Genomic DNA, 13,726 nt, shown 5'->3' with positions numbered 1-13,726 from the left:
TCTGCTGGCCTTTCCTAGCCAGAGAAGTGTGAATGTGAATTTCAGAAAACAGGGTTGCTTTAATTCTCTCCCTCCTACAGCAATGCCACCCTCCCACTAGAGGCTTTTGCTGAGGCAGGAACCAGAGACGTGGGGAGTCCTGTAGCTGGGGGTGTCTAGGGGCCTCTTTCACAGGGTTGGTCTCTTTGGGGAACAGCTTGGTTAAGGAGATGGCCCAGCCTTGCTGTTAGCCTGGTACATCTGTTACCCTCCCGGGGGTCCGCCCCTCCCCTGTATCGCAGCCCGAGAGAGATCTGTCCAAGAGATCTCTCGAGCCCGCCCCAGAAGGAGTGCAGCGGGGTGGGGACACTCACCCCCGGGCTCGCGCAGGGCTCGCCTTGCCCGGCCATCGGGCGCCGTCCGTCTGTTGGTGTGTCTGTCGGGGTCCGAGGACGGCTTCCTTGGCCGCGTTCCGGCCGGGGGAAGGGGCGGGGATTCGAGTTCTTGGATTGCGAGGCCGGGGGCAAGGTCCGGCCGGGCGGCGGGGGTGGGGCGCGGAGGGGTGAAGCGAGGCGAGATGGCGAGGCGCTCAGGACGGCCACCCAGGGCAGCGAGGGCGGGGATCCCGGAGCCCCAGACAGTGCGGCGATGTCTGCATATAACCCCCTTTGCCCCTGGCGCAAGTGTCATCCTGAACTTCCCGAATACTCTGGGTCAGCAATTCCAGGAATTTATCTAGATAAACGAACCCAACAGGTGTGCACAAGTCCAGCGACCGACGGAATGGGGGATGGGAGGACCCCGGGTTAAGTTTGGAGCCGCAGCCCCCTCACCTGTGGGACCGACCCTGTCTGCCTCTAGGATGGTGGGAAGATTTTAAGATTACCAATAAAACGTCTAGCAGAGTGTTTGGCACACTGTAAATGGTCAATCAGAGTTAACTTTTATTAGCATTCGTAGTATGATTTCATCCCTAGGTTACTGAGCAGTGGTTCAAAGTGCCATTGAAGAAATAGGTTTAATACGTTAAAATGGTTACTGAATGCTAAGCGAGGAAAAAAAAAAAAGATTATAATACAAAATAGTTTATGATATATGTGCAAAGAAAAAAAAATAGTATATGCTTAAGTTAGGGAAAGTGGGGACTGAATTCAATTCATTTACGTTTTTCTTCTGGGTCTTAAAAGTAATGTGTGTCCCAAGCCAAGCCTTCTTTAGGGAAATGACTTTATGTAACATATATGCATAGACAAAACGATGGAAATGCATTAAAGCAGTGGTCATGGAACTCCTAATTTTCTTTTCTTTTTCCTTGCGTTCCTTTTTCTATTTTCTTTTCTTCTGCAATGACCATGTATTCCCTTTCAAGACAGGAATAAAAGACTGAGCTTTTTCAGACAGACAAGAACAGGTGCTCAGTTTGAGTGAAGAATTAAAATCGTTTGCACTGTCCAGGCTGCGTTGTTACTTTGGTGTCTTCTTTTTCTCTTGCCCTTTTCAGGGCCTCTACAGCAGGAGCTCCCTGGTCTTTTCTCCCCTTCCTTTCCTGAGATTCCTCAACCCTCTTCTGGGGCCCCGGCAGTATGCTTTCAGCTGTCTTCCTGCTTGGGTCTTCTGGAAAAGCAGGGATGCAAAAACTCAAGGCTTTTTCTTGAAGCTGAGTGTGGCAGGTCTGCTGTTTACATTCTGATCATCTCTGTTTGTTTGAGGTGGTTTTGGTGAAGGCTGATGGAAATTATCAGGAGACTTGAGGACTGGCCCCCCTCCCAGTCCCCATTGCAACTGGACATGGTCCTAGAGCTTTATTTCTTTGTATATATGAAGATGAATTTGAGGGAAATGATGAAGGTTTGAGGGGGGATGGTCAGATAGGCAGAAAGCACACAAGAGGAAATCAACCAGGTAAGCCAAGAACAGAACTCAAATATCCCAGAGCCTACTTTCCAGCTCTCTGAACAGCACATGGCTGAGTGCCGAGCTCTGGTGGTGGTGGTTTAGTCGTTAAGTCATGTCTGACTATTGCAACCCCATGGATTGTAGCCCATCAGGCCCCTCTGTCCATGGGATTTCCCTGGCAAGAATACTGGAGTGGGTTGCCATTTCCTTCTCCCGGGGATCTTTCTGACCCAAGGATAGAACCCAGGTCTCCTGCATTGCAGGCAGATACTTTACTGACTCAACCACCAAGGAAAACCCCAACCCTAGATAAGTCCCCTTACCTCTCTGGGCCTCCGTTTCTGGTCTGTAAAATAAGATGATTCCGTAGGCCAAGCACTTCCTAATTGATGACTTTCAATCCCCTGGTATTTGCTAAGACAAACCAGGGATTTATGTTAGGAAACAAATGGAAACATCTGTTTTAATTGTAATGATAAATAATGAACCTCTAAAAATTAAAACAATTACTTAAATGGTTTCTCTTTATAATCAGTGAGTTGAGAGTCTCACTGTATTTGGAATGAGAATGAAGAGAGAGAAATCAGATGCTCTTGGCTGAGATCCTCTAGTGGATGTATCCTTCCATTGTTGCCACTGTGTAGTTTAGTGATTCATAGCTGCACAGTGCTTGAGTCTTAACCACAGTGGCAAATTTCAGTGGGAAATCTCTTTACTTCATCATTTAGGAGCAAGGTATAAAAACTATCAAAGTAAAAGCACTTGATTTTCTTGAGTGAAAGGAAGAATTTCAAACATCTGGTCAGAAGGGCAGTTTTTGTCTATTTTGATATAGTGACTTGTAGTTCATCTTCATTATGGTATACATTCAGTCTTGAGACAAAACATAACATGCTGATTTTTGAACTGATTTTCAGACAGATGCTTTCAGATGATTTTCATGCATCACCTCACAGAGCTAGTTCAAAGTAAGTCAAACTGCATGTATATTTTGCTTCCTAGGGGAAAACCCTCAAAGTTTGTTTCTATAAAAATGTTACTAGAGGTGGGATTAAATACAATTTAAATATTTTTTTTAATATTATGCTGAACTTAAACGACATGTTTTGCTTTAAAAAAAGCTAATTGATCATTTATCATGGAAAGTTACCCAGTCAACATAAATCCCTAAAAGGGGTTTGAGATTATACATCACTTGTGAACTTTACGGGTCAAATAGATTCGGGAAATTTGTTGGATACTTCGATCCATAGTCTCTCGTCATTTCCAGTTTCAGTGCTATTGAATTACAAAGTAGGGGATTTGGAATTCCTAATTCCTAATTCCAAACTAGTAAACTACGAAATTCAACTTTGCAGTCTATGCCTGTACATCCGCACCTTGCAACTGTACCTGCCAGAAGGTGCGCGGAGTCCTCCAGGCCTCCAGAGGGCACCAATGATCTCCTTTCATTGCTGAGCTTGTACCGTAGTTATTTGGTCTGGGGGAATAGCCGTGGGGGCGGGACGCTCATGCGCGGTCGCGGCGGGGGCGGGGACAGGGCTGTCAGTTGCCTTCGGAGGAGGAAGCCGGCGGCAGCGTGCGGAGTGAGGGGCGGGACCCGGAGGCCTGCGGAGGTTCAGGCTGCAGAGGCCGGGCCATGCGGGGGCGCCGGGGTATGGGGCCACCCGAGCCGGCGGTGGTGGCCGCCACCATTCTGCTGCTGCTGAGCGGGGTAGAGCCCGCGTGCGGCTCCGAGGACATCGTGGTGGGTTGCGGGGGCTTCGTCAAGTCGGACGTGGAGATCAACTACTCGCTCATTGAGGTGAGTGCCCGCCCCGCGGCCCGGAGCTCGGTGTGTGACCCGGGGCCAGGCGCACAGCCTCGTTGAGCCGCGATGATCTCGCCTCCCAGGCGATTGCCACCACCCCCTCCCCGCAACTCCCCGCATTCTGGGAGCCCTTTCTTCTTGAGAGGCGCTGCTTTCTGCGGGCTCTCCGCTGGTCTCCTCCCCGGTAGCGCTGGAGTGGGGGTTCTTATGTTGGGGTCAGCTACGCGGTGGGGTGGGGGTGGGGTGCGGAGCTCTGAAGGTGTGTACATATGGGTGTGAAGGACGTTTTTGGTGACGATGATAATGGTTTATAACTTTTGTTAGGTCACACAAAACTAAGGATCCTCCAGATCGAGACCCCAGGTACTTAAGAAGGTAAACTCCAGATCCCCACAATGCAGGCCCGAGATCTCTTAAAACCCACTCTCAGCAGAACGCAGACCCCAGATCCTCAAACCCCCAGGAACCCAGACCTTCTGAAACTCAGATTTCCTGAAACCGATATTCCAGAACCTAGAGACTGCAAGTCTTAACCTCCACAGCACTGAGTTACCCCCAAATTCTAATCGACCATTCCTCCTGCCCTCTGGGAAGCTTTAAAAGAGCATGAATTCTCATCCCAGAGATCATGACCCAGTTACTGTCTCTTGGCATCTCTGGGGCTGGGAAACTATTTTTAATCTCCCTGATAATGAAGAGTTGTGAGGGCCCTGATCGCTGGGTAGTTATTGGAATTACACAAGAGATTTCTGCCGAAGTCTTCTTATTAAGTTGCAAAGCTCTCTACAGTCAGATGGCTATTAGCTCAGTGGAATTGTGACCCAGAAAGCTTTTGTGAAGAGGAAGGGAGATAGATGGAGGTGGGCATATTAAATCACTTGCAGGACAGATAGGAAGGGACCCCAGGGAGGGCTGGCCTCTATTTTAGGAGGGTAGTTACTGATGATGAGTCAAAAGAAGGGAATTAGAAAAGAAAGATCCTGGGAGATGCCGAAGCGAAGGGACTGGGGACCGAGACCCCAGAGGCATTCTGCCTGAGTAGCTAGAGGGCTATGGTGAAGAGCTGAACCAGCGTGTTCCTACAAAGCAGGTTCCTGAGAATCTGGGGGAGGGATCAGAAGTAGATTCTACAGTTGTTTGACTTAGCCTTGCTCCAAGTCCCAATTTTTGTTCCTGTAGCATGGTACAGATACTTAAGAAGGAAAGCTCCAGATCCCCACAATGCAGGCCCGAGATCTCTTAAAACCTACTCTCAGCAGAACGCAGACCCCAGATCCTCAAACCCCTAGTAACCCAGACTTTCTGAAACTCAGATTTCCTGAAACCGATATTCCAGAACCTAGAGACTGCAAGTCTTAACCCCTACAGCACTGTTCAGTTCAGTTCAGTCGCTTGGTCGTGTCTGACTCTTTGCGACCCCATGAATTGCAGCACGCCAGGCCTCCCTGTCCATCACCATCTCCCAGAGTTCACTCAGATTCACGTCCATCGAGTCAGTGATGCCATCCAGCCAGCTCATCCTCTGTTGTCCCCTTCTCCTCCTGCCCCCAATCCCTCCCAGCATCAGTCTTTTCCACTGAGTCAACTGTTCACATGAGGTGGCCAAAGTACTGGAGTTTCAGCTTTAGCATCATTCCTTCCAAAGAAATCCCAGGGTTGATCTCCTTCAGAATGGACTGGTTGGATCTCCTTGCAGTCCAAGGGACTCTCAGGAGTCTTCTCCAACACCACAGTTCAAAAGCATCAATTCTTCGGTGCTAAGCTTTCTTCACAGTCCAACTCTCACATCCATACATGACTACTGGAAAAACCATAGCCTTGACTAGATGGACCTTAGTCGGCAAAGTAATGTCTCTGCTTTTGAATATGCTATCTAGGTTGGTCATAACTTTTCTTCCAAGGAGTAAGCGTCTTTTAATTTCATGGCTGCAGTCACCATCTGCAGTGATTTTGGAGCCCCAAAATATAAAGTCTGACAGTTTCCACTGTTTTCCCATCTATTTGCCATGAAGTGATGGGACCGGATGCCATGATCTTAGTTTTCTGAATGTTGAGCCCTAAGCCAACTTTTTCACTTTCCTCTTTCACTTTCATTAAGAGGCTTTTGAGTTCCTCTTCACTTTCTGCCATTAGGGTGGTGTCATCTGCATATCTGAGGTGATTGATATTTCTCCCGGCAATCTTGATTCCAGCTTGTGCTTCTTCCAGTCCAGCGTTTCTCATGATGTACTCTGCATAGAAGTTAAATAAGCAGAGTGACAATATACAGCTTTGATGCACTCCTTTTCCTATTTGGAACCAGTCTGTTGTTCCATGTCCAGTTCTAACTGTTGCTTCCTGACCTGCATACAGATTTCTCAAGAGGCAGGTCAGGTAGTCTGGTATTCCCATCTCTTTCAGAATTTTCCACAGTTTATTGTGATCCACAGCACTGAGTTACCCCCAAATTCTAATCGACCATTCCTCCTACCCTCTGGGAAGCTTTAAAAGAGCATGAATTCTCATCCCAGAGATCATGACCCAGTTACTGTCTCTTGGCATCTCTGGGGCTGGGAAACTATTTTTAATCTCCCTGGTTCCCCCATTGGGACCCCCTTCCTCCGATAATGAAGAGTTGTCAGCGCCCTGATCGCTGGTAGTTATTGGAATTACACAAGAGTGGGAGAGAGGCTGCAGAGCTCAGCATCGTGTATTTCCTAAAGAAGTTACTCATCACCTTCAAGACCCCTATATCTGTAGCTTTTCCATCATTTTTGGTCTTAAGAAGTCAGGCATGGGACTTCCTTGAAGGTCCAGTGGTTAAGAGTTCAGCTTTCAATGCAGGGGGTTGTGGGTTCAATCCCTGGTCAGGGAACTAAGATCCCACAAACCCAGTGGGACATAAATAATCAGAACATGAATAACAGAAGCAATATTGTAGCAAATTCAATAAAGACTTTAAAAATGGTCCACATAAAAAGAAAAAAAAAAAATCTAAAAAGAAGTCAGGTGTTTAATGAGTCTACCCACTGGCAGTGGCAAGGCTTCTAGGATCTCTGGGTGCCCATGCCACCTTCTGGGCTGTGGGCACAGGGCATTCCAGAAGCTGTCTTGAACAGCTTTGCAACTTGTAGCTTCCTGGGGCTTCAGCGGAAACGTGTAGAGCGCCAGGGACACTCCCACCCCGAACGCTTAATAGTGACTGGGAGAGTGGAGGGCAGGTTCTGTGACCTAGTGTGAAATATGTTCCCTGAGCCCTAGGGCTGCCTGTCCAGGTGGCCTGAGAAATTCATTCTTTCTTCATTTCTGATTATGAAATCTAGTGTTTCATACACATAATGTATCTTGTCATTCTGTGTCCTAACCTGTGCTTTACAGAATAAATGTAAATAAGATATTTTACAATCATTTCTGGGTTGTTTTCTGTGTCCCAGTAAAACTACCTTCAGTCCTCTCCATACTTCTTCCCTTCTGGGTATTTTCCCATCATATTCATTCAGTAACTGTTGAGTGAGCCCCAGCATGTTCTGAAGCCTTGTCCCTGGTGGGTACAACAGTTCAGTGAGCAGAGCAAAGTACCTAAAAAAGAAAAACTATATTCGTTGCTAATTCTTCAACACTTAGGAGGTTTCACATTAAAAACTGCATTCCTGATTTCCCTGGAAAGCCAGCTGATTTTTGGGCTGCAAAACTTGGCTTGGGTTAGGAAGCAGTCCTGTCCCCTTTTAGATGAATGCCCATTGATGGGACTTCCCTGGCCCCCTCTCGACAGGTGGGTCTTCAGTCCCAGCTTTAAGTGCATGCATCTGAATTTCTTTCTGGCCTGTGAATAAGGTCGGGTATTTATAGAGTGTTTACACTACATAAGACACTGGCCCAGGCACCATGAAGTGTCAGCCGTGGTCACTGCCCATGGGAGCCTGCAGTCTATACATAATTGCAGTGTTTCTTTCCCAAGCACACACATTGTGAATTTGCTGCTTTCTTCATCATCTTAGCTGGTATGACTGGGTTCTATCGTTTTCATGTTAAAGTCACAGATTATTAACACTGAAAGTTTTTAGATGGATGTTACTCCAAGTATTAATATTTTGGGGTTCTTTATACAGATTGCTGGCCCTCACTTTAGACCTTCTGTTTTAGCAACAGAAGTGGAGTTCAGGAATTGCATTTTTTTTAAGGTACTTAAAAAAAAAGTAGTTGACTTACAGTGTTGTGTTTAATCCCTGGTGTACAGCAAAGTGATTGCATTATATGTGTATATACATTGTTTTTCATTGAGGTTTATTGCAGGATATTGAATATAGTTCCTTGTGCTATTCAACTGTGCCTGGTTGTTTATCCATCTTGTATAAACAGTAGCTTGCTTCTGGTAGTCCCAAATTTCCAATCCAACCCTCCCCGGGAATTGCATTTTAACAAGCCCCTTTCTAATAGCAAAATTGGTTTTAGACCCCAAAACAACGTAAAGACAGACTAAAATAAACTGAAAAGCATTAAAAAGTACAACTTTTTAGACTAGTTTCTAATCTGAAGAATAGCAAATCACATTATTTGGGATGCTTTGTCTTATTTCCCTCTGTCTGTAATGCCCATTGTTAACAGCTTCCTAAAGTAGGTCCTCAGCAAATGCATTTTGACTGAATGCATTCAGGTTCATTGTATGTAGCTAATTCTCAATGGTGATATCATGACTTCTCTTTCCTTTCTAGATAAAGTTGTACACCAAACATGGGACTTTGAAATACCAGACAGACTGTGCCCCTAACAATGGTTACTTTATGATCCCCTTGTATGATAAGGTAAGAAGAGAGAGCACTTAGTGGTTTTTGATGGGAAGTTGTCAGTGTGGCCCACAGGGCTGCGCTAACTGGGAGAGTGGCTTTCCCAAGTGAGCAAATACACCTCTGTACTGTAAGTTATAAGCGGAATATGGCAATTCTGGCCAAACTATGAGGGTGACGGCTTATATACTGGCTTGACTGATTAGCAGTGATTCTCAGTGTCTCCAGGGATACTTGGCAATGTCTAGAGACATTTTGGCTTTTACAGCTGTGAGGGAGGGAGAGTGGTCCATTATCTCCTGCTTGGAGGCCAAGAATGGAGCTAAACAGGCTGCCATGCTGTGCAGGTCAGGGAAAATGTCAGTGGTTCCAAGTTCTGAGAAACCCTGACTTAATAGAACTTCCTATTAATACTTGCAAGCGGGTTAAAACATTGTTAAAAAGTATTACACAGGGCTTCCCTGCCAGTGGAGGGGATACAGGTTTGATCCCTCTTCCCGAAAGATCCCACGTGCTGCGAGGCAGCTAAGCTCGGGCGCCATGGCTACTGAGCCAATGGTCTGCAACGGGAGAGGTCACCGGAGTGGAAACACTGGGCACCTTGGAGAGTAGCCCTTGCTCGCTGCAACTAGAGAAAGCCCACGCACAGCAGTGAAGACCCAGCGCAGCCAGTCAACAGACAAGCAAATAACTTTTGAAAAGTATTATACAAGTAGTGTGTGAATTCATGAGTATTGTTGGGGGGAAAAAAATCAAAGTTTTTAGAAGTATATGAAGTAAATTTTATCTTTCACCCCCTAAGTCCCCCTCCCTCTGTAGTGATGACTTCTGATAGGAGTTTTGGTGCATATCCTAGCAGATGGCTTTCTCAGTATTTCGAGTTGTACAGATATCCAAAAATATACATGCATGTACACGTACGCAGACATGCAAACACATGTGCTCAGAGATGGGTATCTGCATGCCTGTACTCCTACTCCCTAGCCTCCCCACATTTCAGCTTTTTATGTGGAAATATAAACACAAGAAGTTACAAAAGTTACTACTAACAACACAGAGATGAATATTCTTGAACTTATATCTATACATAATACCTAAGATTGTTTTCTAGAGGTGGACTAGTTGATATTGAAATCTTTTTTTTTTTTTAAAGCATTCTCAAGGAACCCTTTACTCAAGGGTGTATGAATAAAATCTTGTTTTAAGAATTAGCTTTAGTTTCTAAAGATCTGGCTGACCCTGGCAGACTTAAGGTTAAGGGTTAACATATGAAGGGTTAACATGAGACAGTAGAATGTTTGGTATTGAAAGACCATGAGTGGCTGAATACAGTGTCTCCAAGTCTTTGCTGGATTAAGTAGGAGTTTCTGGGGTTGAACTTGCCACACTGGTAGGGAGTCAAAAGTCCACTCCCATTTATGAGCGCAAAGTTTACACTTGGAATTCCATTCCAGGTGTGAAAATTCTACTTTCCATGATTGTAAAAGTTGAAGCGTCATCAGTTCTTAGTCTTCTGCATTGATTTTTTTTTTCCCCTCATAGGGAGATTTCATTCTGAAGATTGAGCCTCCTCTAGGGTGGAGTTTTGGTAAGTTAACAAATAACCAGGTATACTTTGTAAAGGATTAGGCTGTATGCTGAATGTTAAATTGATGGAGTGCAGAAATTGTTAAAATATGAAGGATTCATTTCTAGTGTGCAAGAACTTTTTTTTTTTTAACTGCTCCATCCCTGTTACTTTAGAGTAGATTGGATTTACTTTAGACCTATCCTAAGGTTTTCTTTCTTGTTTCTTGAAATAGGCATCTTTTCTTGTACATGATAGGAAATTCCGTTTTTGCAGCTTCATTCATTAAGTGCCAGAAGATTGATGACTATAGGGGTCAGGAGTGGGGACTTGATTTCTGGCCTGGGATGGCTTCTTTCTTAGCCCCCTCAGTGTTTATTTAATAAACTTTTTTTTAGTGAATTAATGGTAATATTAAACATTGTGAAGTTTGACATAAAAATTCAGATCTACTTAAGAAATCAGACGATCTGGCAACCTTGAGGCCTTACCAGCTCTGTGACAACTTTGGATGAGTTATTTCCACTGGGTCAGCATCCATCAGGCTCCCAGATGGCTCATTGGTAAAGCCTTCACCTGCCAGTGCAGGAGACACAAGAGACACAGGTTCGATCCCTGGGTCAGGAAGATCCCTTGGAGGAGGAAATGGCAATTCACTCTGGTATTCTTGCCTGGGGAATCCCATGGATTGAGGAGCCTGGTGGGCTACAGTCCATGGGGTCGCAAAGAGTCGGACACAACTTTTAAAATGTGTGCATACATGCTCAGTTGTGTCCGACTCTTAAAAGCAGTCTTTCTGCACACAGAGAAGCTGCAGACTTCCCTGAGGTGAGTGTCTTTTAGCACGGTGGGAGGAGCGAAAGTGGGGTTGATCAGAAGAAAGGGTTCTACTGTGGTGTGGCTGATATTTTTGGAGAGCAGAGCCTGGATATTTCTGTAGAGGTGGGTGTGTGATCCCAGTTCTGTAGCTTGAGGGGAGAAAGGGGGCCCAGTTGTTCCTACCAGGCCTGCCTGTGAGTTAGGGGACGAGGAATTGAGTCCCTGCTGTCACAGAGGCAGTGACGTGCACCTGGGAGACCAAGTCCTCTCTCAGGTCACAGCTGGGGCTGCCTGGCTGCTGGGGTCCAGAAGCTGGAGGGGAGTCAGCGCCAAGCCCTGGCCCGAGAGGTCACAGATTGGAGGCCTGCGGGAGTGTTTTGCGTGAATCCTGTCCCTTCTTGTCAGTTCCTTTTCTTTTGATAAGCTTGCTAATTGAATCATAGCATGCGTGAGTGCACGTGTGCTAAATTGCTTCAGCCACGTCCAACTCTGTGCGACCCTCTGGGCTGTAGCCCACCAGGCTCCTCTGTCCATGTGATTCTCCACCCGAGAATACTGGAGTGGATTGCCATGCCCTCCTCCAGGGGATCCTTGCGACCCAGGGATAGAACCCGATGCTCTTGGTTTCAGAAATTCTTGTCACAGAGGTATCAGGTGGTGAAATTCAACAAAATGAACACACAGAAGCACCACCTAGATGAGGAGACAGAACCTGACCAGCTCCCAGAAGTGCTCCACCCCAGGCGCTTACGAACTGCCCTGCCCGACCCAAAATGATAGATTATTTTACCTGTTTTTATTAAGTGGAATCATCCAAGGTACAGTTTTGTGCCTGGTCTCTTTCTCGATGTTCACAGGATTCATCCTCACTGTGTGTTACTATGTTAGTTCATTCGATTCCTGTGTGACAGAAAGTGGTTGACCCCTTCTGCTGTTGGTGGGCAGTTGGATTGTGTCCCGATTTTGGCCACTGAGAATAGTGTTCCTTGAACGTCCTTGTTACTCCTGTGAATCTTGCGGTGCACACGTGTCTGCGTTCCTGTTGAGTGTTAATATATACCAGGGTGGAATTGCTGGGTGATAGACTTTTTACATGTAATGCAGCCCTAGTAGGGGTTTTTAGACCGGCAGAGTAGGTGTTGCAGAGCTTTGCCCTAGCAGCCGCGTGTAAGAGTTCAGTCCTCCACATCCTCACCAGCGTCGGCTGTCAGTCTCTTTTATCTTAGCCGTCTTGATGGTGGAGCGGTTTCAGCCACTCACCGTGGTCTCAATTTGCATTTCCTGATGGTCCATGAGATTGAACACTTTTTCATGTGTGTATTGGCCATTTGGATATTCTCTTTTGTGAGGTGCCTGATAAAGATTTTAACTATTTTTCACTGACATCTTCCCCTGAGTGTGTGTGTAATTCTTTATTTTACCCGACGTTCTCTTTTTTAAAAAATTATCTTTTTTTTTTTTTGCCACACTACACAACACGTGGAATCTTAGTTCCCTGACCAGGGATCCAACCTGGGACCTTGGCAGTGGGAGCGCAGAGTCCTAGCCACTGGACCGCCAGGGAATTCCCCTGAAATTCTCTCGATTTGTCCATTTTTTTTCTGTACCTATCACTTCACATTCCTAAATTTTAAAAAAACTCAACTTTAACCATATTATGATGAACTCTTCAGTTATTATTAATTTCCTTGAATTGGTTGCTGATACTGAAAAATCAGGACACAGCGGATAAGACCCAGATTTTCAGTTTTTCACGAGAACTTAGAAGCTCGGGCAGCACCGGGTCACGCGGCAATAGTGGGTGGAAGCTGTCCCCTTTTTTCCATTTGCCTCAGTCCACACTTGGCCTCTGCTGACTTCCAGTCCACCTGTTTACTATGGACACTGGCGTTTATGGTCTTGGTATAATGTGGCTGAACTCACGTACTTGATCAGGAGACAGATCTGGAGCCAGACTTCGGGGGTTGAGAGTGGGCTCTGTCCCCAGGAGCTCTGTGATTTTAGGAGAATCCTTAACCTTTCTGTGCCTCAGTTTACCCCTCAGTCAGCTGCAGTGTTACTACCTACCTCTGAGATAATTGTCAGGCTTAAGTGCACCTAGCTCAGTGCCTGGTCTCTGGTGGGTGTTCAGTAAATAAAAGTTTCTGGCACTCACTAGATTTTCCTTGGGACTCTGAGATACAAGTCAGCCGCGAGACTGTTACAAACTGTTATCTTATACTCTTAACCCTGGTTCCCTCTGTGGTGGGGGAGGGAGACTTTTCCCTCCTCCTCCTCCCTTTGGATTTCCAGTCACCTGAGTGGCTCAGAAATGAATACAGTGAAAGTTAAGCAGTGCAGTAGGTTTTATGTGACAGTTTATATCCTGTCTGAGAACTCAGCTTGCTTTGTGTCCTGTTCTCTGTCCCCCACCCCTCCACCCCCCTGTCATTGCACAGAGCCGACCACTGTGGAGCTGTACGTGGATGGTGTCAGCGACATCTGCACGAAGGGCGGGGACATCAACTTCGTGTTCACAGGCTTCTCCGTGAATGGAAAGGTCTGGCGTTTGTCATGTTTGCTCTGTGGTATAGACTGAGTCTCCTCTTACCTTTAAAAAAGTGAGAATTTTGAGACGGGAGGCTTTGAGGCTATAAGGGATGCACAGACAAGCCTCAGCAGGGCCTGGGAGCTCTATGAAACTGTATGTAAAATGTGGCGGGGGTTCTTGGGGGCTGGGTCTAGGTTGCGGGTCACTTCTTTGTCCAAGTACAGACGGCAGGATGGCCTTGTAGAGAGATGGGGTCTCAGGGGCCAGTCTCCCCCTCGCAGCCTGCAGTGCCGCGGCTGGGATGCGCCTGTTTATTGCCTGCCTTTTCTTCACGGTGGATTTATTCTCCTTTTCCTTTACCC

The 13,726-nt window shown here is 46.3% G+C and overlaps 2 protein-coding genes across 3 annotated transcripts in view; one reads left to right on the top strand and one right to left on the bottom strand.

The window, feature by feature from the left end:
* The window catches only part of ABCC6 (ATP binding cassette subfamily C member 6), a 66,924-nt gene extending 66,503 nt beyond the window's left edge, over positions 1-421 (bottom strand). For both annotated transcript variants that reach the window (XM_068966979.1, XM_068966980.1), the window contains exon 1: positions 354-421. In XM_068966979.1, coding sequence (XP_068823080.1) covers positions 354-389 — 36 coding nt within the window. In that variant the 5' untranslated portion in view covers positions 390-421. The remainder of the gene's footprint in view (positions 1-353) is intronic.
* Positions 422-3,472: 3,051 nt separating this feature from the next.
* LOC138076716 (BOS complex subunit NOMO1) overlaps positions 3,473-13,726 on the top strand; it is a 56,612-nt gene continuing 46,358 nt past the window's right edge. Inside the window, exons 1-4 of the mRNA XM_068968999.1 lie at positions 3,473-3,679; positions 8,377-8,466; positions 9,991-10,036; positions 13,273-13,373. Coding sequence (XP_068825100.1) covers positions 3,515-3,679; positions 8,377-8,466; positions 9,991-10,036; positions 13,273-13,373 — 402 coding nt within the window. The 5' untranslated portion in view covers positions 3,473-3,514. The remainder of the gene's footprint in view (positions 3,680-8,376; positions 8,467-9,990; positions 10,037-13,272; positions 13,374-13,726) is intronic.

This window comes from Capricornis sumatraensis, chromosome 3, assembly GCF_032405125.1.
Source record: "Capricornis sumatraensis isolate serow.1 chromosome 3, serow.2, whole genome shotgun sequence".
In the NCBI taxonomy this organism is placed as follows: Eukaryota; Metazoa; Chordata; class Mammalia; order Artiodactyla; family Bovidae; genus Capricornis; species Capricornis sumatraensis.
The sequence above is the reverse complement of the archived record's forward strand: the minus strand, read 5'-3'. Positions and strand labels throughout refer to the sequence as shown.